The sequence below is a fragment of the Puma concolor genome, chromosome C1, assembly GCF_028749965.1.
Source record: "Puma concolor isolate L17-30 chromosome C1, mPumCon1.1.hap2, whole genome shotgun sequence".
NCBI lineage: Eukaryota > Metazoa > Chordata > Mammalia > Carnivora > Felidae > Puma > Puma concolor.
This window is the reverse complement of record NC_141674.1, coordinates 114,565,133-114,591,078: the sequence shown is the minus strand read 5'-3', so window position 1 is coordinate 114,591,078 and position 25,946 is coordinate 114,565,133. Positions and strand designations below refer to the sequence as shown.

Here is a 25,946-nt window from a genome sequence, read left to right as displayed (position 1 = left end):
AATTATCATGTCAGGATGAAATACACAATATACAGGCATCTTCAAAGTCTTAAAATATATGTGTATACATATATGTTAAATTTACACCAGGCTATTTATGGCACGCTTGTTAAATTTAGATGCAGGGTAGATACCGAGCATGTGACTGAGCCTCTGCCCCTTGTGTCCTGTGAACTTAGGCAAGTTATCTGATGTCTCTGAGCCTCAGTTTCCTCATCTGTGAAGGAAAATAATGGTACCCACTGCAAAAGGGTGCTGTCTGGGAAAAAAATATCCGCTGGTATGTTTCTGGCTCAAAATATTCATTCAATGCCAGTTTCTTACCTACACTTTTATTCTCTCAGTTATTAAATGGTTTGTCCTTACCATGAGTCAAAAAACACAGCTTTAAAAAAGGGAAAAACAATAGCTTCATCCATTTATTTTTAACTTTTTTTTTTTTTTTTTTTTTTTTTTGCCACAGGGTGACTAGTTAGTTCTCCAGCTGCATAATTAACAAAGACAAAGCCCAAGCCCTTAACTACCAACATCTTTAAAACATAGAGCACAATGAAAAGCAATAAACCAGTAACTCTAGAGACTTGTTTTTACCTAGAGTTAAAAAGGTGATAAGAAACATCCCAAGCTGATCAGAATCTGGAGGCAGGAGGCTGAAACAAGTCCTTGGAGTGATTTCAAGTGGGATTTGTGGCCCCTATTTCAAGTCAGTTACTGAGCTACCCAATCTCTTTGTGGCAAGAGAGCCGATGTTTGATGTTACATCAGCACTGCATCGTGCAGGTGGGGTGCTGTTAGCTACAGCAAGCCACAGCAAGCTCTGTAAATTACCTGTGTTTCTGGAAAGACTTAGGGAAAATGTAAATGCCACTGGTTTTTGGAAGCTGGCCAAGGATTTTGTAATTAGCATTCCAGTCTTTTGCATATGCTTATGAGATGAAGAGCCTTCTGTCTCCCCCATCCCTGCCCCCACCCTGCTGCTACAACCACCCAAATCACCTCGGAAAAGAAGAGTCTTGGAGAAGGAGTCCCTACATAATCCACATTTTCTCCTCTTTTTTTCTTAAATTTATGTTTTGCAGGACAAATGATACTGGCTTTCTTTCCTTCAAAGACCACTTGCCTGTCACTCAGATAGTTATCACTGATACCAACAGATCAAACTCAGAAGCTGCTTGGAGAATTGGTCCCTTGCGTTGCTATGGTGACCGTGAGTACTAAATGGAAAAAAGCTTTCTCTCTTCATTACATAAGCACAAGATGTTTTTATTCCCTTATCCCTTTTCCCTGCAGTGTCCCTCAGTCTTGAAAATTATTCACATGCCCATTGCTTTTCTCTATCCCATTCCAAAACAATGAATCACGCTTAAGGATTTTTTTCATTTGCAGGGCACTTCTGGAATGCGGTATCATTTTACACAGAAGCCTCTTACCTCCACTTTCCCACCTTCCATGCGGAGTTCAGTGCTGATATTTCCTTCTTTTTCAAAACCACGGCTTTATCGGGAGTTTTCCTAGAAAACCTTGGCATTAAAGACTTCATCCGACTTGAAATAAGCTGTAAGTGCCCTCATTTATGAATTTAATGTAATGCCAACAGAAGTTCGTGTGTTACCTTCACCACTAACAACTAGTATATGTGGATACTATCAGATTAATAACTCTGGACATTTGTAAAAATAGCCATGAGAATTTCTGGTTCCTTCTAATGCTTTTTGTTTCATTATTACCTATCGGTATTTAGTTGTTCTCTCTTCAAAATAGGGCATTCTTTGGGGCGCCTGGGTGGCTCAGTCGGTTTAGCGTCCTACTTCCACTCAGGTCATGGTCTCGGGATTCACCAGGTTCAAGCCCCACCCCTGGCTTTGTGCTGACAGCTCAGAGTCTGGAGCCTGCTTTGGATTCTGTGTCTCCCTCTCTCTCTACCCCTTGCCCACTCACACTCTGCCTCTCTCTCTCTCTCTCTCAAAAATAAATAAACATTAAAAAATTTTCAAAATAGGGTTGTACTCAAATTTCCATAGGTACCTATTATCTGTCCTTTATCTGTCCAGGGGTACTTCTCACCTTTGACTTTAACCTTCCACACCCCAAAACTTTTTCAATATAATTTCCATGGGAAGCTGAATGTGTTCTTATTGTGCATTCTATTCACATTTGGGGTCTACTTTTTTTTTACTGTACTTTTGCTCTGAAAGTGATTTCCTGATTTATTTCCCACCATTAGGAGTGTGTGACTATCCAATCAGAATCCCCATTGTTTCTCTACCACTTGTACCTCCTAAATTTTACCCCAGGACGTGGCTCATTTTCTAACATCCCATCTCCTATATACAAGTTGTATTCATTAATGATCATAAAGCTAAATGGAAACTAATAGAAATGCAAATGGCAAAATGTGCTAATATTGAACTCCTGTATATTATCATGCCAATCAAAATTTCCAATACAAAAAAGAAAAGACAATGTAGTACATGAAAATTTTCTAATTTTAAAATAAAAAGGGGGAAAACATCCCTGTGTATTGCTTTGTTCCGGTAATAGTCATATTCAAATGTCTGTTCATTTGACTTTATTTCTGCAAATTTGTGGATGACTTCATCAAAACTGATTATCTTCACATGTGCATGTTCAAAACAGTATAATCAGATTTGTCCATCTATCTTCTCTTATACTGATCAAAGAATACTTTTACTAATTTTAAATGAAAAAAATTTTTTTTCTCATCAAGCAACAGACATGTAAATTTTAGGAAAGGTTTTAAACATAAAGATAAGCTTCATAGAGGGGCACCTCTGTCGCTTAGTTGGCTGGGCGTCTGACTCTTGGTTTTGGCTTAGGTCATGATCTCATGGTTCGTGGTTTCCAGCCCCGCGTCGGGCTCAGCACTGTAGGTGTGGAACCTACTTGGGATTCTCTCTCTCTCTCCCTCTCCCTCTGCCCTTCCCCCACTCTCTCTCTCCCCCTCTCTCTGAAAATAAATAAACTTTAAAAAAATTAAGTTTGGTAGATATTCAAAAAAATATTTTATTTACCATAAATTCCAGGAGTTGCAATTCTTTCTACGTGTTTTCTTCAGAATCAATTCTAACAGCTTTTAGATATCTCTGCAATCATTAAAAAAATCCACTAAAAATTTTGCCTGGAAAATCCATCACAGATCACTATTCTATTTGGTAAAATCTCATAGAGTTCCTAAAGGTTTGTTGTTGCTCAAGCTCTCCTGGGTGCAGTTTGCATCCACAGGCCTGTGATAATGTGTATTTGTGTCTTCTAACAGTAGTCTTGAGTTAAACAATGATTTCACGATAATTGTAAAAATGAGAAATGAGAAGCTGAATTCTTACTTTTAAGACTAAGCGCATATGTTTAAGTCTGCATGTTCAGGAGCCAAAGGTATATCTGGAGTTCTCTGCATTAACTTCCCTCTTGAATATAATATTTATTAAGTGGTGAGTAATAAAATGTGCTATTTGAAGCTTACATATACATTATTAAAAATTCATACTAACATCAGCATTTGTTAGAACTTAGACCAAGAAAAGGTTTTTTTTGGAGGAGGAATGTTTTTTTTTTTTTTCCCTGAGATTGTTTAGAATTGCTGTTTTTGGTTGCTTTCGCTGGTTTTCCAATTTTCTATACTCAGTGACTGCCCCGCCCCCCAACTTACTTCTTCTAAAAGAATGGGCTGTTCCTATCATGTTGCTCTTGTTATGCCCATGGCTGTAACTTGCACTTGTCATTAGATGCCTCATTTTTCTGTGTCTGAATTTTTTTTAATGTTTATTTATTTTTGGGACAGAGAGAGACAGAGCATGAACGGGGGAGGGGCAGAGAGAGAGGGAGACACAGAATCTGATGCAGGCTCCAGGCTCTGAGCTGTCAGCACAAAGCCCCACATGGGGCTCAAACTCACAAACCGCAAGATCATAACCTGAGCTGAAGCTGGACACTTAACCGACTGAGCCACCCAGGCGCCCCTCATTTATCTGTGTCTAAATGGATGCTTTCTGTATTTGATTAAGGCAACTGACCCATATTCGAATAATGATCTGACTGCATGAAATACCCTTGTAAGTAATGTCTTAGCAACAGAAGCTTGGAAATTTCAGAGCTTTAGGAAAAGAGCACAAGCGCTAGCTGGAGGAGATGACTGAGGTGTTTGCACCAGTCCTTTCAAATCACCAAGCAGCTAAGTGTTTCTTTTGCAGTTATAGCACAATACGTACAAGGAAAGAGATCTTCTTAATTGGTAGTTTTAACCTCCTTTTACTCCAACAATTTAAGACTATTAATGGGAGGAAGCTCTTGTGGCTTTAATGTGAAAGAAGATCTCTCATATCTAACTTGGCCAGGCTCTGAAAATGTGGAGTTGAGTGCCAACCATTGCATAATATGGATATAATAACCTCAATGTAAATTTAATAAAAATCAGACCCCGAGGCCTTTTGATTCATTAAAGCAGCAGCAAATGTCATGGCATATTATCACAAGGTAATGAGCAATGATTTAGTGTTAATTACATTTCAGTGTCCAATTTGTTTGTACTTTCTGGTACTGTATTTTGTCCTTTTGGTTGTATAGAAATGTTGAAATGCAGGTGGTATTAAATTTGGTGAAAATTTTAAAATCTATTGACATGATTGTTTGCTGTACACTTTTTCACCAGGTTGAAGAGCGTATATGTTTTGGAAACAAGATTTTATATAAAAATTTTAAAGTACAAGACTTCATGATTTTCAGAATATTTTATTTTATTTTATTGTTATTATTTAAAAGGAAAAAAATTGGGGGCGCCTGGGTGGCTCTGTTGGTTAAGCGTCTAACTTCAGCTCAGGTCATGATTTCACAGTCCGTGAGTTCAAGCCCCACGTTGGGCTCTGTGCTGACAGCTCAGAGCTTGGAGCCTGCTTCGGATTCTGTGTGTGTGTGTCTCTCTCTCTCTGCCCCTCCCCCATTCATGCTCTGTCTCTCTCACTCTTAAAAATGAATAAATGTTGGGGCGCCTGGGTGGCTCAGTCGGTTAAGCGTACGACTTCAGCTTGGGTCACGATCTCACGGTCCGTGAGTTCGAGCCCTGCGTCGGGCTCTGGGCTGATGGCTCAGAGCCTGGAGCCTGCTTCTGATTCTGTGTCTCCCTCTCTCTCTCTGTCCCTCCCCTGTTCATGCTCTGTCTCTCTCTGTCTCAAAAATAAATAAACGTTAAAAAAAAATTTAAAAAAATGAATAAATGTTAAAAAAAATTTTAAAGGAAAAAAATTGAAAGGAATCTTGCATTTCTTATTGATAGCTGCACTCATCCTATACCTTTTCTGCAGATAGAATGTTCACCCTAAGGGGTTCATGACAAGATACTTCTACAGATCAGCTACTTATAAAGGAAATGGTCTTTAAACACATGAAGTGGCTCAGAATAGATTTCTCTTCCATCCCCAAGGAGTGTTCCTCTATAACTATCTGAACAGAAGCTTCCAAAGTTGATAAATCCATGTTGTTCGACAGGGAACAAGAAATGTCTGTGAAATTTTCAATCCATTTCTTTCTGGGGCACTTCCAGCTAACACCTGTGAATTTTGTAGTGTTGACATTAGTCCGTATTCTAAAAGAAGCAAGACATTTTACAGTGTCCTCAAGTCTTATTAGTGCATCTATTTCAAATGAGACTAAGGAAAAAAAAATCAGCTGTTTTGGCCATTATCTCACAATGGCTGTGCCCGTGGAAATCAATATTTTGGAGTAGGTGAGGAAGAGCAGAAAGAAATGGCTGTTGAGAGTCGAGGGGGCCATATTGCTTGGAACCCCATGTGGATTCAATGTGGTACCATTACTCTGTTTAATTGTGAGCATGTCTGTCACCCCTTTAGTGGTTACTTGTGCAAAATGGGGTTTATGACACCCATATGCGAATCAGACATATTTGGCTGCAATTAAAAGAAAACTCAGGGGCGCCTGTGTGGTTCAGTTGGTTAAGCATCGGACTCTTGATCTCAGCTCAGGTCATGATCTCAACGGTTTGTGAGTTCAAGTCCCATGCCAGGCTCTGTATTGAAGGTGCAGAGCCTGCTTGGGATTCTGTTTCTCCCTCTCTGCACCTCCCCCATTCATGTTCTCTCTCTCAAAATAAATAAATAAACTTAAAAAAAAAAGAAAAAGAAAAAGAAAAAAGAAAACTTGATCTGAACTGGCAGATACAAGGATGGGAATTCACTGGTACTGAAACATGCGACTAAGTCCAGAATTGGTGGGGCACTTTATTTCTGGTTGGATTCATCAGTTTAATAATGTTATCTGCGGTTTAATTTATTTCTCTTCTTGCACTGACTTGTGAATATCTCCCTCAGTCTAAAGCTACTGCACCCTCACGGGAGGGCTACATTTCAACTGGTGGGAAATCACTTCTTTGCCAGCTATCCACACAATCCTGCTGATAGGCAACTCACTTGACCCCCTATGACCAATGCTTCTGGCCATGAAAGGAAAGATTGCCGAGTGGTTTTTCTAGGGCCCACCTTTACACCTGGAAGGGGGACTAGCTTTCCCTAAAGACTATAAAGGAGGAAAAATAATTTCCTTCTTAACTTTTCAGTTCTTGGTTGAGACCCCTGTAATAAAAGAGTGACAAGAGAAAACAAACGAAAGTTTATTGACAAGCGCACATCATGTGTTCATGGGAGTTGTATAGAGAAAAATTAGTAACTCAAAGCGGTAGCTTAGAACTGCAGCTTACTGGGGTGCCTGAGGGGCTCAGTCATTTAAGCTTGCAACTCTTGATTTCAGTTCAAGTCATGATCTCGCAGTTTCATGAGTTCAAGCCCTGCATTCGGCTCTGCACTAGCAGTGCAGAGTTGCTTGGGATTCTCTCTCCCTCTGTCTCTGTCCCTGCCCCCACTTGCACCGTCTCTGTCTCTCTCATATAAATAAATAAAATCAAAAAAGTATAGAAAAAAAGAACTGCAGCTTATTATATAGCATGTTCAACAGGGAATAATAAATTTATGGAGAGATAATCGGATAAAAGAAGGCAGTTTTAGGTTTCAAACAGCAGAGATTAAGACTAGTTAGTAAGTTTGTTATGCAGAGATGTTTGGTAGGCTGATAGAGTCTACAGTTGTCTCCAAGCAATTAACTTTTGTCCTGGTAGAGAGGAAAGGAAGGACATCTTTGTCAATTTATGACCTGCCTTACATACACCGGAGGAGAGCAAGGAGTTTTTCCTTGTCTCTGCTTCTTCTCAGTTGCCTTCACTCAAAATCAACCTGATTTTAAAGTAGCATATTTTGGGGTGGCGTATTCTGCTGGCTTTCAAGCCCATGGAAAAAGTGAGTGAGATATACATATTTCATATATGTTATCTGTATGGAAATATATATATATATATATATATATATATGTGTGTGTGTGTGTGTGTGTGTGTGTGTATGTGTGTGTGTGTGTATATGGAGATATATATATGAAATATGTGGATAAAATATGTATACATGACATACATCCATATAGATATGTAATATATATATGTGTGTGTGTGTATATATATATGTATGTATATCGGGGGGAAGAGAGAAAGAGACTTGAGTTGTGATGTTTAGTGGTATCATATCAAGAATATTACCAAAGAGATTACCAAATAGGATGAGAATTTGAAGATGGAATCCTCAGATCTCCAGAGAATGGTAAAATTAATATTAATAGTAATTAGATTTATACATTTATATGATATGATATGATATAATATAATATAATATATAATATAATATATTCAGACTAAATTATTGAGTGTCTTCTCTGAATAGACACTGTACTAAAAATTTTACATTTATTACTTATTTTGCTCTCAAACACTCCTGTTGATGATCAAGATACTGCGCTATGATTTTCATTGTTCAAGTCTTACTCCAATATGCAGATGAGTAAGGTGACCCTGGTTAGTAACCCGAGTCACACTGCTGCTAAGAGTCAGAATCCAGAGTCAATGTACCTCTCTGTTCCTTATTCTGCTTTGCAACACTTCCTCAATGCCCAAGAATGTTAAGACTCAAGAGAAAATAGAATTTTCTTTGTGATTTGAGACAGAAGACATTCAGGAATTACTTGAAATTTTATGCAAAGGGTATGTGTTTTTTTCCTAGAGTTTCCATCAGATCATGTCTCCAAAAATGTTTAATGATATTTCATCTAGTTCACGTTTTTCATTTTATCAGTGTATGCGTGGAAGGTCAGAGAGGTGACTTCTTCTTTGTCCATAAATGGTCCCTGGGATCTCTCTCATGCCCCACATGGGGTGGGGGCTGAGTACACCAACATGGAGTTCAAGGAAGGAAGAACTTTATACAGGAGACTCTCCTTAAAAGTTTTCTTCTCATCTTCTAGAAATACTAGCTAGATACTCTCTTGCACTTATGCACTTTCCTCCACTTAACATGTCCCTTCTTTGATTCTCTCTCTCTTCCTCTCTGTCTCTCTCTGCCCCTCCCCCACTCATGCATGAACTCTTTCTCTCTCTCAAAATAAATAAATAAAAATTAAAATAAAAAGAAAGTACTTTGTGAGCTCATTGGATTTCATTCATCTGTACATTCTCAAGGCCTAGCACAAGGCCTGACTTGGTAAAAACTCATTGAATGCTGAGTGCTACTTTGGCTTTGTCTTCAACCAAAAGGTGAGCAAATGATGAGGGAAGATATTGGTGAGACATGAAGGAGAAGGGAAGTCCAGGGGGTAAATTCATGCGGGAGATAAGGCTGACACAGGGCTTCTGGTTTTCCCGTCTAGGACCATCGGGTGACGTCCATCCTTCCAGCAAATAAGAGCGGGCTTACGTTTGCTTCTGGTGCCCTCCTCAGAGTCACTAGTCAGTGTTGGAAGTATCACTCATTTACTTAGATTATTCTTGTTCAGATGTATTCAGGCACTTATGTTATATATTCTAGGTTTTGACCCCTCCTCCCCCCACTGAATAGGTTTGGAAGACAAATATATTTTTTTTTTCCGTAGGAAGAGTAGGTTAAAAAATGAACTCCAGGGACACATCATCTGGATTTAATTCCTGACTCTGCCCCATCTGGATTAGGACAACTTGTCAGCTCAATTCCCTCAGGGGTAATATGTTACCTTATGAGACTAGTCTTATGAGACTAGAGTGAGGCTTAAAATATTAAGGAGTTCATTCATGGAAAATGCTTAGCAGAGTGTCTGGCTCATGGTAAGCACTCAATAAACAATTAGCTGTGATTATCGCATTACTGATTCCCCCCCCCCAACCCCAGTTCTAGGGGGAATGGGTGAACAAAGTAGGTCCTAAATACTGACCTAAATAAAATTAAATAATAATAATTTTTAAAAATTCCAAGGAAGTCGGGGCGCCTGGGTGGCGCAGTCGGTTAAGCGTCCGACTTCAGCCAGGTCACGATCTCGCGGTCCGTGAGTTCGAGCCCCGCGTCGGGCTCTGGGCTGATGGCTCAGAGCCTGGAGCCTGTTTCCGATTCTGTGTCTCCCTCTCTCTCTGCCCCTCACCCGTTCATGCTCTGTCTCTCTCTGTCCCAAAAAATAAATAAATGTTGAAAAAAAAAATTTAAAAAATTCCAAGGAAGTTAATACCTGGGTATAAACCAAAAAAAAAAAAAAAAAAAAAAGAAAGAAAGAAAGAAAAAAAGAAACTTACAAAACTGCATTGAATATATATGGTGTAACATTTTAATGAATGAACCTTTAGTTGGATGAGAGCTCCCTATATATAAGCCCTGGTGGTAGGTGTCCAATAAACCAGGTGTTCATCTACAGTTTGTGGACTAGTTGGGGAGACAGACCATAAACAGATCATTATACAACAGAAGGACAAATGTTGGAGCAGGGATAAGCCCAGACAGGAAGCCTAACAAGGAAGGGGGGGGGGGTCATGGGGTGACGGCAGACACAGCAGTAGAACAAGAGCTCTGCAAAGATGTGCTGTCCACGTAGAACTTAATATCCACAAGACCAGCTTTGCAGGAAGGCTTTTAGAAAAATCTTTAACATTTTTCCTCTCCAATTCTCACCAATCTTTACCTGTTTTCTATAAAGAGAAATAAATTGAGGACCCAGTTATCTCTCAGTTAGTGTTTATTTGATCTCAAGATATATAGTGCTGTGAGGTAGCATCTGTGGCCTGAATAAGAAACAGGAAATGGCTCAAAGGGCCAACTTCACTCTTATTTAATCTTTTAATTGCTGAACCCAATTTGTTCTCTTCAATTCTGTCTGGGTTTATGAGCCGAGGCATTTAGCTGAGTTGTTGAGCCACGCCACTGCTATAATAGCCATAGCTATCACTTTGAGTATGTCTCGTGTGCCAGGCGAGGTCCTGTGAACTTCGTCAAGGTTAATTCATAAACAACCTGACAATGAGGTACTGTTTTTATTCCCATTTTTCAAATGGGAAAATTGAGGTGTGACAAGATTGAAACGTGCCTTAAGTCATGGTGGTTCCAGAGTCCATGCTGTCAAATCCCATTTTAAGGCCTCTACCTTACTGCCTCCCCTTTAGGTCAAGGTCCACACTGACCAGAATGCAAAACAGTTCAATCCTCAGTTACTTGCAAATTCTACCTACTGGGGGCTTCTTATAATGAGGCTCATTCTCTGGGTTTAAAGGCTGAGGAGGAAGTAGTCTGGGATGGTTATTGGACCTTTGGGATTACCTGATTACTCAGATCTGGAAGTTGATGACTTTGTCAAATATATACCCATGTCCTGCTTTAGGTATAATGTAGAAGAGGCCAACCAAGGTGCTGAGAAGGAAGGAAAGGTCCTGCCTAGGGAGGCTTCAGTGACTTAAAGGGGACTGTCTTCTTATTGACATCAATTTATAATTTGCCTCTCCACATCCTTCAAATTTAGAAAATTCTTATGTAGTAATGGAAAATATGAAAAGACCTACTCACTAGAGAAAAATGGAGAAGAATTCTACTTTTGGAGTCAGCTTCTTTGTACTGTGTTGTACTTCTCTGAACTTCAGTTTTCTCATTCGTAAAATGGGAATAAAAATGATGCCTTTCTCACAGGGATTTCTTTGAAAGGTTCAAATGACAGAATCTTTGGGTAGTGCTTAGCATGGCACTCAGCAGAGTTCATTGTACCTGTTGTACTCCTGCTACTTCTCTTTTTTTCTCTCTTGCTCAATGGCTATGTGGCCAAACCACCACCATCATCCCCACCATCATCATCATTATCATAGGTGTTATTACCCCTGACTGACTGACCCCTGGAATGTGTGAGATGCAGAACTTTATCAAAGGGCAGAAAGGGTCATGGGAGGTGGATGGGGTCCTGTGTTTGATCCCAGGCACCACTACTTGCAATGACACATCCTTGAAAAAAGCACTCAAACTTTCTGAGTCTCCTTAAAAAAAAAGTCATAAGATTAGCCTGAATGATTATAATCACATGTATGAATGAAATAACATAGAGAACACTAGACCTCCAAGGGTGTCAACCTTCTCCCAGCAGGAATGTAGCTGGCTCACGAATCCAGTATCTACAGATATCCATTAAGGGCATAGTTGAAGCCAAAATAGACCCAGAAAACCCAAAGCCTTGGTGCCAATGAATGTTTATCAGATTGGCATTTCTGTCCCTAGCCCCTATCCTATTGGCTGAATTCTCACAGTGAGTGAGAAAGAGCTTGGGACTTAGTATTTGGAAGTTTTTACTATTAACACTAAGTTCGATGTCATAGAGATTTCAGCTGGAGGCCTCTTCACCTCATACTGACGCATAGTCATTTATACCATTCATTCAGGTTGTGTGCCATTCATTCACTGACGACTCCCCTCAACTTTCTACCTATTTCTCTTGTTGGTTTCAGCTCCGTCTGAGATCACTTTTGCCATTGATGTTGGGAATGGCCCTGTAGAGCTCATAGTTCACTCTCCTTCTCTTCTGAATGACAACCAATGGCATTATGTCCGGGCTGAAAGGAACCTCAAGGAGACTTCACTCCAGGTGGACAGCCTCCCAAGGATGACCAGGGAGACTTCGGAGGAGGGCCACTTCCGATTGCAGCTGAACAGCCAGCTCTTTGTAGGTAAGAGACATTTTGAGGCCCCTCTGTGCTAAAACCCTCCAAGATCTCTGCATGACCAGGCCCAAGGAAAATTACGATTTCGCTTCAGACCTAAGTAATGATTAAAATATATCCTAAAGCACTCGTAATTGTAAATGTGATTTTATAAATCCTTCTTTTCTAGCTTCATGAGCCACAGAAATAAGAGATTATGCCACCCCTTAGCAAATTTTGAGGTGATCTCAGACTCTTTCTATCTTTCTTCCTTGTGCATATTATCTTCAAGTGTCTGAGGAATCCTATTGTTTTTCATTCTTACGGTCAAAATCTACTCAGAGAAAAATAATATATCAGCTATTTACACTTCAGTAGATGTTGTCTCTAAGTCCGTGAGCCACCCTTCACCCTTCCTAGTGATACGTGACTCCTGATTACTGTTGATAACTATGCAGTGAAACATGTTACAGCATCTCAGAGGGATGTGTCACCAGGCTTATGGTGGGGGAAGGGACTATTGTTTACCACGGGCTTCTTTGATACTCCCTGAAACAACATCATGAAGGTGGTTGCCTTACACTTGCACAGGAAAGCAGGCCTGGTTCCCGAGCTGACATCTCACCACTAGTCAGTCCCTCCTGAGACTCACAATCAGCCTCTAGATAGGTTATTCATCCAAACTGATCGCCAGTGCTGACACCAAGGACTGGAAAGCCTCAAATGTCACTTATTGAGTCCACTCATTCATTCATTCCTTCATTCATTCCATAAATAGTCACTGAGCACTGAAAACAGGTCAGGTACCTTGTTAGATGATGGGAATTGAAAAATAAATTGTGGGATGACATTACTTTGCAAAGAGCTATGTGTGTGTGCCACTGTGTATGTGTAAGAAAAAGAGACCGAGAGACAAAGACAGGAAGAGAATTTAGCCACATGAATCCAGGTAGGAAACGTCAGCCTCTTTGCTATAATTTAGAAATGACTTTTTGAAAGTAGGTGGAACAGGGCTTGTAAAGCTTTAAAGTACAAAATGCAGCTGTAAATATTAGGTTTATTGTAATATTATCAAAGATAAGAAGCCGCTCTTGTATAAAACTTGAAGTTCAGATGCTTAGAAAACTGATATAAATAAGTCCCAAAATGTGCTAGTCAACCCAGATTTAATTTTCTTTCCTTATTCATTTTTTAGCCAAGGCTCACACTACATAGCTTTACTACTAGTAATGAAATGTCATCAGCAATCAATGGGTATTTCTTACCTCTTTCCTTACATTGGGTTTTTGCAACTTTTAACTCTGACAAAAGCAGTCACTAAAAGCACACCAGCTAAAAGAAAAAAAAGTAACAAAATATGTCATATTTTCCCTTCTCAAGAGGAATCATATTTCTTTCTTCATCTGTCATGTTTTACTGCTCTAGCAGAAGCTATGATATAAGTGATTAAAAGAATTTTTATGATTATAAGGCATTTACGTAATTAATAACCTACATGAGTGATATGCTTTACTCTTAAAATATTTTTGAAAATTTATATTGCTGCTTTAATTCTATTTAAACATCACATTTCATTTCTCTGAAGAAGTTTGCTAGTCATCAAGATTTAATGTCTTTTTTGGTGAAATCAATTCAAGTAGTTTGTAATTTTCATAAATTATATTCCATGCCAAAGTTTAATTTATCTTCAGGCAGTATTTATGAATCTTTCTGGAGGAAAGGTGTATATAAAGATGGAACAATATTTTTTATCCTTTCATGCAAATTTCATGTCATTATGAAATTATCATATGACCTGCATATGTGATAAACTTTGTACAAGTCAAAAAAGGAAAAGACGCAGCTGTGTTTCCTGGCAGGTGTTTATCTCAAGACGTTTCAGTTGAATTGATCACAAGGGCAGGGAGTTGTAGGAGCATGTCAATGGCTCTGGAGGACATTCCTTGCTTGAGCTGAAGCCAAGGTCAGCTGTGGTGAGAGCGCCTGTTTCTGTTATGTTTCTCTCCAATAAGTTCCATCTCAGATGTTACTCTGCTTTATTGAATTTGTCTTAATGTACTTGAAGAAGAAAAAAAAATGCACACTGTTGGAGGTCACTTTAGTCTGTTGGTTTGCATTCTGTTGTTTAGTATACAGCAGTGTGCCCATTTAGAAATGTATCCGATAGCCAAAAATGCTGAAGTCCCAGTGTTTCTATTTTGTGTAATTCAGTGGTTCAAAAACAAAAACAAAACCCCCCTGCTTAGCTCTAGCCATCAAAATGAAGAGTTGCATTCCCTGTCATTCAGAAACCTAGAGACACCAGATATTTATATTTGCTAGGGAGAAAAAAGAGATCATTGGTGGGTACTTCTTCATAGGGATAGGTTGAAGGTAGCCGTACTTAAGTATTCATTTGGACATGTCTGTCTGCATACCTTTGGCCATGAAAGGATCTTTCAATCAAAACAGAGCATCGGTCAGCATTGTAATCCCTGGTATTGAGCTGTGCTCCCGAGTGCTTACTGAGTATCAGAAACAGCTTGAATTTTATAGAATAGGATGTACCTCCTCGCACTGCCCCTGTCATTGGAATGGGACAACTTAAAGTGCTCATACATGAGTCAATGCATGCTCGATTACTGGAATCAGTAATTTTATCTTCAGACTTTTATCACCATGATGGTTAAGGACACTGGCAGCCATGTCATCCGACTGGTCACATTTTTTGTGACAGAGCAGGAGAAACTTCATAGCACATGGATTCTGAAATGTATGCTGTGAGCATGTCATTGTCACATCGTGGAAACTCCCGGAGGTTTCACCCCTCTGCTTGCTGTTCTCTACGAATGTGCCAGTCAGTGTGCAGATGACACAAGAGGACTCCAAGAACTAGTACTTGCTGTGGAAAGTCAAATGGAGACATATGGGTGTACCCCAGGTCAATTGCCAATAGGCCACAGGACCTGGGTAGAAAAACACTAGCCTCGTTATGCCCGTTTGTCTTTATCTCCAGAATGGAAACAAAGAATCTGGTAACTGATCCCTCAGGATTCGAGGATATGTGATTTCCATTATTTATATTAAGAATGTAATCATCCTTATCCTCATTCTCCCCAAATCGGATATTGTGTCTTTCCAGATTTGCTGCAATTATAGAATAGACATTTCTTAAAGATATGGGCCTGTGTGGCTCATTTTCATGTGATTTTACTGCCTTCTTCTTTTTTTTTTTTTTTTTTTTTTTTTTTCTCTTTCATGGACTTTTGTTTTGGAGTTGTTTGTTGTTGTTGCTTTTAATATGAAATTTATTGTCAAATTGGTTTCCATACAACACCCAGTGCTCATCCCAACTGGTGCCCTCCTCAATGCCCATCACCCACTTTCCCCTCCCTCCTACCCCCCATCAACCCTCAGTTTATTCTCAGTTTTTAAGAGTCTCTTATGGTTTGCCTCCCTCCCTCTCTAACCTTTTTTCCCTTCCCCTCCCCCAGGTCTTCTGTTAAGTTCTCAGGATCCACATAAGAGTGAAAATATATGATATCTGTCTTTCTCTGTATGACTTATTTCACTTAGCATAACACTCTCCAGTTCCATCCACGTTGCTACAAAAGGCCATATTTCATTCTTTCTCAATACCAAGTAGTATTCCATTGTGTATGTAAACCACAATTTCTTTATCCATTCATCAGTTGATGGACATTTAGGTTCTTTCCATAATTTGGCTATTGTTCCAAGTGCTGCTATAAACATTGGGGTATAAGTGCCCCTATGCATCAGCACTCCTGTATCCCTTGGGTAAATTCCTAGTAGTGCTATTGCTGGGTCATAGGGTAGATCTATTTTTAAGTTTTGAGGAACCTCCACAGTGTTTTCCAGAGCAGATGCACCAGTTTGCATTCCCACCAACAGTGCAAGAGAGTTCCCGTTTCTCCACATCCTCGCCAGCATCTATAGTCTCCTGATTTGTTCATTTTAGCCACTCTGACTGGCGTGAGGTGGTATCTGAGTTTGGTTTTGATTTGTATTTCCCTGATGAGGAGTGACGTTGAGCATCGTTTCATGTGCCTGTTGGCCATATGGATGTCTTCTTTAGAGAAGTGTCTATTCATGTTTTCTGCCCATTTCTTCACTGGATTATTTGTTTTTTGGGTGTGGAGTTTGGTGAGTTCTTTATAGATTTTGGATAGTAGCCTTTTGTCCGATATGCCATTTGCAAATATCTTTTCCCATTCCATTGGTTGCCTTTTAGTTTTGTTGATTGTTTCCTTTCATGGACTTTTGTTTTTGAGTTGTTTGTTGTTGTTGTTGTTTTGTGCTTAGTTGTGTATGTATGTCAAAGGAAACTGCAGTTCCCAATTTCTAGCTCCTTGGGGAAAATACTAGAGTGTGAAAGAAAACAAAATGATTCTTGATACATCATAAAGTCTAAAAAGATCCCTAAAACTTCTGTTCCTACCTCGATGCTGGTGGGGAACTGTTTAGTCCCATTTTTAGGTGAAGCATGACTGACTTGGAGGGGTCAGTGGTGAAGCCAGTCAGGAAAGAACAGTAACACTCAGCTCTGGCGCCATGTAAGTGGGTTCTCTGTGGCAAAATGCAACCACACACACACACACACACACACACACACACACACACACACGAGCTGCCAGAGTCTCTATATGAGAAGTCACTTACGTTTATCCTCATGAGTGCCTCAAGGGGATAGCTTTCCTGATACAGGCCAGTATTCTATTTGAGAGGATATAATGTGTTGCAAAGCACAGGAGGAGGTAGATATCCCTTTCACATTAAATAGTCACTGAAAAATCACTTTTTAGCCTACTTATTATATAAGCCACTGTACCTGGAGGATGTTACTTACCATTACGTCTGTCATTAAAAGAAATCATTGTCTTCTCAATGTCCTATACATTTCTGATTATAACATCTAATTTACCAAACAAGTTTAGTTTTTCAAAGGTAAGGAGTCCATCAGGTATACCTAAATTGTTTTTCTTAGGAAAACAATACGTGATTTCTGACATTCCCCATTAATACAAGCAATACCAGAAATGGTTATTGGTGAGTTTAAGACGTGGGTAAGAGACCGCAGAAGGCTGGCAGGGTGAGTCCAAGAATTGCTTTGCTTCATTGCTACATATGAAGTACCTAGAGGAACAGCCAGTACGCACAAAACAGTGATGAACTACCAGGTTCTTCATGCATTTTCCTTCCCCAATACCCCTGCTCCACAAAATCACACTCTTATAGCTTGAAAGTGTTTTGAAAGAACATTGGCTCTGTTTTTATATTCAGAGGAGTGGATGGTTAAATGACCCCTTCTGCAGAATTTTGTCTCTTCTTTAAGATCTTCACAGTTGAATCCATTTAACCTATACCAATAGCCCATTTTAGTGTTTTTTACCCCCTCCCAAGGGTCCAGACACTTATTTGAAATGTTTACCTATAACCTCTTCTGTTTTAACTGAAACTGATTTCATCATATGCTGGTACAGACCATTGGGTTGACAATGGCCAGTTGAAGTAAAGTGTTTTCTTATTTGGTTTGGTTGATTGATTGATTGATTGATTGATTGTCTTTGGTAAAATGTTATCACAAGTCTTATTGTCTTTTTTATTTTATTTTTTTAATTTTTTTTACATTGATTTATTTTTGAGAAACAGAGTGAGACAAAGCGTGAGCAGGGGAGGGGCAGAGAGAGAAGGAGACACAGAATCTGAAGCAGGTTCCAGGCTCTGAGCAAGCGGTTAGCACAGAGCCTGATGTGGGGCTCAAACTCACACACTGTGAGATCATGACCTGAGCTGAAGTCGGACGCTCAACCGACTGAGCCACCCAGGTGCCTCCTTACTGTCTTTTTTAAAGGAGGGTACAGTGTGGCAAGCGGCATCGTTTTCTCATGCAACCCAGGGAGAGAAGCCCGGAGGTTAAGACTACACAAAAACCCATTGCTAGAAGCATTCCTCTAGCAATGCCATCATCAAAGTTCATGACTAAAGAAAAAATTAGGGCAGTGCCATTTCTGTAGCGCTGGGGTGATAATCATAAAAAGAAAGTAAATCCAGATCTTTCTGGAAAATAAAGTCAGTACTCCCGGACATTCAAGGGCCCAGTCTGAGGGACAGAGGGAGGTGAGAAGTTGTTTGTTCCTTTCCCTAAGCCAAGATGCCATTGAGTTAGCAATCAGAGAAAGTCCAGGTTGGAACAAAGCAGACCCAACAAGGCATGTGGATACTGGGACCCCACCTACCACCTAGTGATCCTGTTTTGGTTTCTCCAAGGCTTTGGTGACAAAGCTGAGGATTCAGGGAAGGAGGTGAGAAGCCCTGAACAGAGTGATAGAGGGGAAGAAATGTAACCACAATCCTCAGCAAAGTGTTACACTCAGTTCTCATGTTGTTACCAAGTTCCTTCTGATCCGGGGAGGAAGGGATTTGGCTTCAAAACCACTTGTATAGGGGAAGGTGGTCTTGCAGAAGAGATGAGAAGGGCCACATTTGGATTCAGTTTTCTCCTCCATCAGCCATGTGTCAGGCTACATGGTGAGGGTCATCTCAGGACCTGTTTATGGTGCAGAGAGAGGCTTAGGAACTCGTGGTAGACCCAGGAATGTGCTGCTAAAGTCCCCTTTCAAGGATTACTTGTTGCCTGTCACAGGAATGCTGTTGGCACACATTTTTCTAGTGTCTGCCCCTTCAGGCACTGCCTCGGTTGCAGAGAAACACCGGGGCAAAGCCACATCCTTGGCAAGGAGGCCCGCATGCAACGACCATTTGAGTCCAGGGTATAAAAGTTTGGCCATTTTGACCAAGGGGGCACATCTCTGATGGGCTTTTCTAGCTCTAGTGTTCTCTGTGGGCTGCTCTAGTCTAATGTCAGGCCTGCACTGCCACTCTCGCCGTCTCTGCCCACCCCTGCTTCCCTCCCCTCCCATCCACAGGTGTGCTTCCCAAGGGCATCTTTAATATACCACTCTCCCCTTTACATGCATCCATAGCCTGCTTGCTGGAAAGCCCAACCTGAGCCAGAATCATAGAGATTTCTTGCACAAGACACACAACCCCCCCCCACACACACACACCCCTTTTTTTTAATCATAGTAATCTTCTTAAGCAAAATGTATTCCTCATGTCTCCCCAAAATCAACCATAATATAATGCCTTCTCCCCCTTTCTTCTCTGAAACACTCTTTAAAGCTGATGGAATCCTTGGAGTCAAGTTTGCATTGTTTTCATTCATACCTTTTTTTTAAATTTTTTTAAATGTTTATTTATTTCTGAAAGAGAGAGACAGAGCGTAAGCAGGGGAGGGGCAGAGAGAGCAGGAGACACAGAACTGAAAGCAGGCTCCAGGCTGTCAGCACAGAGCCCCACGCGGGGCTCGAACTCCCAAACTGTGAGATCATGACCTGAGCTGAAGTCAGATGCTTAACCAACTGAGCCACCCAGGCACCCCAGCTACTAGCTTTATTTTTAGTCAGTTACCTTTACAGAGCCTCAGTTATTCCATCTGCCACCGGGCTTTATAATCAATACTCCACAAATCAATTGCAAAGATTTAATTTTTCTCCTACTTGGAATTCTCTATCAAGGTTTATTAATTGGGAGTAGCAAGCAAAATCATTTTAAATGGGAAATTATTTGTGGCCCCACCCCAGTGGGATAATGAGGCACTGCTTGGCCTGGAAATTTATGAGGTTTGACATTTAAAGGACACATTCAATTAGTGTAAAAGCTCCCAGGGGAGGGATCTTGCCCCACACTGGGTTTTATCCTTCCTTTGCGCAAATCAGCAAAAGTGTCCCCACATGGTAGTGTATCTGATATGTGAATGCCCCAAAAGCTGGGGTAGGGCCTTTTTAAAAGGGAAAGTTACAACGGCCGTTGTCTTAGCAACCAGCTTTCAAAGGTAAAGGAATTTTCAAAACCCGGCTTTCAAATTGTTACATGGTATACACAAGCTTGCTCTGAGGGGCTTTCACTGGATTCACATGGCGGTTGCTATTGTTTTCCCTGTGCTCTGGTGGGCAAAGATGGGCTCATTTATCAGATCAGAGAATGTGCCCAGACAAGTCCCTCCATTTGTGATTCAATGATACTGTAAGTTTCATGAAATAAACTGAAAGCCGACCACATCCGACACCCATTTGTGGAGACATCTGAGCCGGCATGACCTTCAGAGACTGTCCTTCTCTGAGCCCCTGTTGCCAGTGAGGCAGCAGCAAAAAGCCAACCCAGTTTTGTTTTATTTTGTTTTGTTTTCAATCGAAGTAATTTTCAGTTTTTGTTTTAATTGAAGTAGTATTTTAAGGCAAGTTTATTTTTTGTTCTGTCACATATCAGCCTTATCCTCTCTTCCTTCCTTGTCCAAAACACCTGAAGGACCAATACATTCTTCTTCTTTTTCTTTTTTTTAATGTTTACTTATTTTTGATAGAGAGAGAGACAGAATATGAGCTGGGGAGAGGTAGGGGGAGAGGTAGAGTGAGAGGCAGGTACAGTCTCCAAAGCGGGCTGCAGGCTCTGAGCTGTCAGCACAGAGCCCTACACGGGGCTTAAACCCATGAGCTATGAGATCATGACCTGAGCCAAAGTCGGACCCTTAACCAACTGAGCCATCCAGGCGCCTGAGGACCAAGACATTCTTTATAGCAGGTAATGCACCATTTTTGCTGGGTTGGGGAGAAAATGCTCACTGCAAGATGTCTGATGCCCCATTCCATCTGCCACTGTGTCCTTACTCTTTTCTCTCACTAGTTCTTTCTCTTTTGGTCACAATTCATTAATTTTTTTTTTTTTTTTTTTTTTTTTTTTTCCTGAATGTACATTCTGCTCTCAGCCCTGGGCTGGACAACAGGAGCATGAAAATAAATAAGATTCATTTGCTATTTAAGAAGTACAGGCTTTAGGGGCGCCTGGGTCCCTCAGTTGGATGGGCGTCCGACTTTGGCTCAGGTCATGATCTTGCTGTTCGTGAGTTTGAGCCCCATGTTGGGCTGTGCGCTGACAGCTCAGAGCCTGGATCCTGCTTCAGATTTTGTGTATTCCCCCCTCTCTCTCTTTCTGGCCCCTCTCCCACTCATACTCTGTTTTTCTCTCTCTCTCTCAAGAATAAATAAGCATATAAATAAATAAATAAATAAATAAATAAATAAAATTTTTAATATAAGTACAGGCTTTGAATGGGGAGCAGGGGTTCCCATTAGGGAACCATTAAGCCAGGTTCCCTTAGGGTGCAGTGTAGGGTTGATATCCAAGGGCGGGGTGTGGGGGGGTGGTGGTGAGCAGAGCTAAGGGGGTGTGGCTCTCAAGTCTGATCTGGAGGCAGCTTCCAGACTCTATCCCTCTTACATGTGTGTGCTGACTCCCTGCCTCTCTCCTCCTTACACTGGGGAATGAGGTTAGTAGGAGACTTCGTACAGTCTCTAAAGGAATCGGTGCTTAGAAGGCAGCCTGGGATGCGTGTGCACAACTCGGTGTGCAGGGAGCACCTCTCTCAGCTTGGCCAGTCACTTGCTTGTTCAGGTTTCCCGGAGTACGACTGGAGCCCAAATGTCCAAAACCTCAAAGCAGGCAGTGCTTTTCTGCCCTGTTGTTTATTTGGGTACCCGTGAGTGGGCTCTTCCTAGGGGAGCCTCAGGACAGCGCATTCCCTGCTGCCATCTGCATTGCACCAGAGCCCTGCTTTGAGCCCTGAAGCATCTTAAAGTATCTTAAAGCAATGGGGTCCAATGCCATTCTGCTTCCCATTCCACTTGCCATCCCCCAAAACCTTTGTCCTCAGAGACCCTCCCTTCCCTGCCTTTCATCTTCATATACCTCCCTGGGGAAATTAAGTTATCAAACAGGTGGGAGTTGACACTACTGGTAGGGTGAAGTTGTTGCCCTGAAGGCCAGATTTGGCTGTCTACTCACTGGGTGCTCACCTACACAATCCTGAGTAAGAAAAAGCTCTTGCCCTAGAGGAGCCCCTTTCTAGAAGTTATAGTGCAGGCCAATGGATGGATTATATTTATGTTGAGTTTCCATTTCTTTTTACAATACCGCCAATATTCTGGGGTCCCTGACATCCATAGCTTTTCCTTTCTTCCAGAACAAGCTGCATAATGGTTTTGGCCTGGTTCCATCACTTTTTGCCTCTGGGTCTATTCACCCTCTTTTTCTTTGCTACCTTCTTTTCAGCAAAGCTACCTTGTTTCCTTCCTTTTATTCCTGAAGGCCATTTAGCCTCTCTGGATACCTGCATTCCAAGAAGGAAATGTGGATGATATACATCCAGCTTGCCTCATGTTTACAAAGACTAAAACCTCCTTATATTTATATTATTATTATTATTATTATTATTATTATTATTATTATACTTATTATACATTGGGGGATGAAGACTTGTCCATCACAGTTTTTAAGTTCTCATAATAAGAACAACATTTTAACTGATGCTTGTAATATGTGTTAAAAAATAATCTTCAATGGGGCGCCTGGGTGGCGCAGTCGGTTAAGCATCCGACTTCAGCCAGGTCACGATCTCGCGGTCCGTGAGTTCGAGCCCCGCGTCGGGCTCTGGGCTGATGGCTCAGAGCCTGGAGCCTGTTTCCGATTCTGTGTCTCCCTCGCTCTCTGCCCCTTGCCCGTTCATGTTCTGTCTCTCTCTGTCCCAAAAATAAATAAACATTGAAAAAAAAAAATCTTCAAGGGGCGCCAGAGTGACTCCATCAGTTAAGCATCTGACCTTGGATTTCAGCTCAGGTCATGATCTCAGGAACCTTGGGTTTCTCTCTTTCTCTCTCTGCCCCTCTCCCATTCACGTTCTCTCTCTCTCTTTCTCTTGCTCTGTATCAAAATAAATAATCATTAAATATATACAAATAGTCTTCAAATATATAAAATCATGAGTCATGGGCAAATAGAAAATAAACTTGTGTCAGAGACTTTACTTAATTCATTTGTTAGCAAGGAAGCCAGTAAGATGTGATGGCCAGTTCAGAGAGCATCTGAAAATCTAGGATATGTATAGGCAATTTAACAACAACAAAAAAAGTTAGGATAAGGTTTTGGTGTTAAATATACAAGTGTTGCTCAAATCAGGCCATCTTTGGAGTTATCTGTTCTACTGGAAAGAAATTATTTGCATCTCTACTAGATAAACATCATCCATGTTTTTTGCTTAATTTCCAAGTTACAGCTAATCTTTTTTTTCTGGCAAAAGAACACACACGTTTGATGGTACGTCCCTAGTCACACTGCAGCCATCACTTCCCCAAAGAAAGCTTGGGATAAGAAAAAGACCCAGAGTGATTACTGCACAAATGCATCAAAATGTCATGACAGCGTTAATAGATTGGACTTGAGAACTGGTTGGCCCTGACCTGCCATTGCTACTCTCCTATTTAGTGAATTTCAGGCTTTTTTTTTTTTTTTTTAATATTTTAGGATCTCCTGGTATCACTCATAAAATTGCTCTGGGTCAGGTGAAAGATTGGGGAAAATTCTGAAAGCTCATAATTATAGAGCTTTTTCTTTATCTGCTGATTTCTTTAAATGGGTGTGTGCTTTAGCTCCTGGGACCGTATTTGTTCTCAGTAAGGCCATGCTGGAGAAAACTAGCCAGTGACTGCCAGGGGCCCTAGCATACAGAAAATCCAGACATTGGTGCTAATAGGACAAGGATGTCGCCGGGCAGCCAGCTGGGAAGAATGTAGATGCTCCAGCTGATTCTAGAAAAGACCGGGAGCTCATACGGTATTTTTCATTCCATTGCCCTTGCAGGAAGGCTCCTCTTTCACGGGAACCTTTGTATCTTTTCTTTAAAGCTATTTTTGATAGTGATTTTTCATCTTCAAAAACTGGCAGAGGAGAGTACGGTGAGGCATGGCTTGGCACTCATCTTGGCAAGATGGGACATGTTCCTATTCGTCAAAATGGCTCCCGTGGCTACTCTAGACCCGTCGTTAGGATTATGGGAATTTTGCTGCTTCATCATCTTGATATTCCTTCAGGGGTTCCTCCAGATGATATGCAAAACCCTAATCAGCCACCTTGAACTGCAGTGGGATTTGTTCCCTGTGGCTCCACATTAGCAACAGAAACAGAAGCACCATTCAAGTGCTTGCTTGTCTTTCCCCCTCCTCCTGGATGTAAATAACCAAAAGAGGATTTCCACAGGATGTATATTTAGCGCTCTGCCTGGGCAAAATGTTGGGCCCTGCCACCATTCTGTTAAAAAGAAAGCAAATATTTGTTTTTTAGCCGGTAGTCTTGAAGAAAAAACAACAAAAAAGCAAGCCTCTTTACTTTACAGAAAACCCAAGTAGCAAGATAAATACCTCTGACACACCCTGACCCACACTCCAGACAAAAACATGCTGATGCTGAGACAGGTTTTCCTTAATGCCCAAATACCATGTGGATTAATAAATGGCTTTCAGAGATATACACAATTCTGTAGCAAGGAGTTATATTTGAAACTTGATAGAAGATTACTTCCAAAATGACTTTTAGAAGAAGGAGAGCAACAGCATTATACATAATGTACATAATAAATGAAAAGATTTATTTTAAAGTGTACAATCAATATGCAAATACATGTTCACTGAGAATTAGTCAATAATACCTCCAAATACTCTTATTAGAGGCAACCGATATTAGCCCAGTATGAGACTTTCTAGACAGTGTTCAATGTTCTTACATACACTTAAGTACCCTGAGGAAACACTGTACAATATTATTATTTGTGGCTATATTTACATAAACGATATATTTATAGGTATTATACCACAGCTTTCTCACTGTTTTTTGTTTGTTTGTTTTCGTTTGCTTTTTGACTTCAAATATGCCTCAGAGACCATAGCATGTCAATATAAATAGCATATTAAACTGCTGTCTAGTGTTTTACCTAATATTTTCAGTTTTTGCTTGTTTTGTTGCCATGTTTATTTTATATCCTTAATGTATCTGGAATTTGTTTAAGGTTTTGAGGTAGGATTGTAATTTTATTTATTTTCCAAAATAATTTCCCATCTCCATTTATTTCATGGTTCCTCTTTTTCCTAGTTACTTAGAACTCTAATGTATGTTATAATGTAAAAGCCATCTTTCTATATAAAGAGTCTGTTTCTGGAATTCTTAGAAGTTTCTGGTTTCTTGGGGTGCCTGGCTGGTTCAGTCATGAAAGCATTCAACTCTTGATTTCAGGGTCAAGAGTTCCAGCCCCACGTTGGCTATAGAGCTTACTAAAACCGAACACAAAAACAAAACCAAAAACAAAACCCATAAATTTCTGGTTTCTGTTTTATTTACATAGATTTTTTTCCCCTAAGTACTGCACCACTTACAGGGCACACACTTAAAGGGCATATTTTGATACTGAATAGGAGAGGTTTCCCCTTACACATGCGTGCGTACACACACACACACACACACACACACACACACACACATACCTACTTCACTCCTGTTTTTAATCCTGTATCTCTTCTTGTGGGATTTTAGATTTAGCTTTTCATGTTCTATGAAAATAATTTTGGGGGCTATTGATTAGATTGTATTGTGTTAAAGGAACTAACTATACATTACTGACTCATACTGAAGCATGTTTTGTTTCTTCAGGTATCCTTAGGAGTGAAGGTAAAATTGTATCATTTCCTTTATATATACACATCTTGTTAATTTCAAGGTGTTTTGCTGCTTTTGTTGTTAAATAGGATTTTTTCCTAGCTATTCCGTCTTCCAGTTGGTTATCATTGCTATATAGAACCATGATTGATTTCGCACGTTGATGTTTATATCCATCCACATTCTTATACTTTTAATTGTAATAATTTGTCATTATTGTTTTGAGGGGATTTTCTAGGTAGATAATTATACTATTTGTGCACATAATACACTATTTGTAATGACTATGTATGAAGCTAAATTAATTATTTTGGGGTGTAAT

At 40.4% G+C, this 25,946-nt stretch overlaps 1 protein-coding gene across 3 annotated transcripts in view; it reads left to right on the top strand.

Annotated features, from left to right (window-relative positions):
• CNTNAP5 (contactin associated protein family member 5) overlaps nucleotides 1-25,946 on the top strand; it is an 811,538-nt gene that overhangs the window by 668,451 nt on the left and 117,141 nt on the right. For all 3 annotated transcript variants that reach the window (XM_086718348.1, XM_086718347.1, XM_086718349.1), the window contains 3 exons: nucleotides 1,080-1,207; nucleotides 1,387-1,557; nucleotides 11,837-12,055. In XM_086718348.1, the coding sequence (XP_086574474.1) occupies nucleotides 1,080-1,207; nucleotides 1,387-1,557; nucleotides 11,837-12,055 (518 nt within the window). The remainder of the gene's footprint in view (nucleotides 1-1,079; nucleotides 1,208-1,386; nucleotides 1,558-11,836; nucleotides 12,056-25,946) is intronic.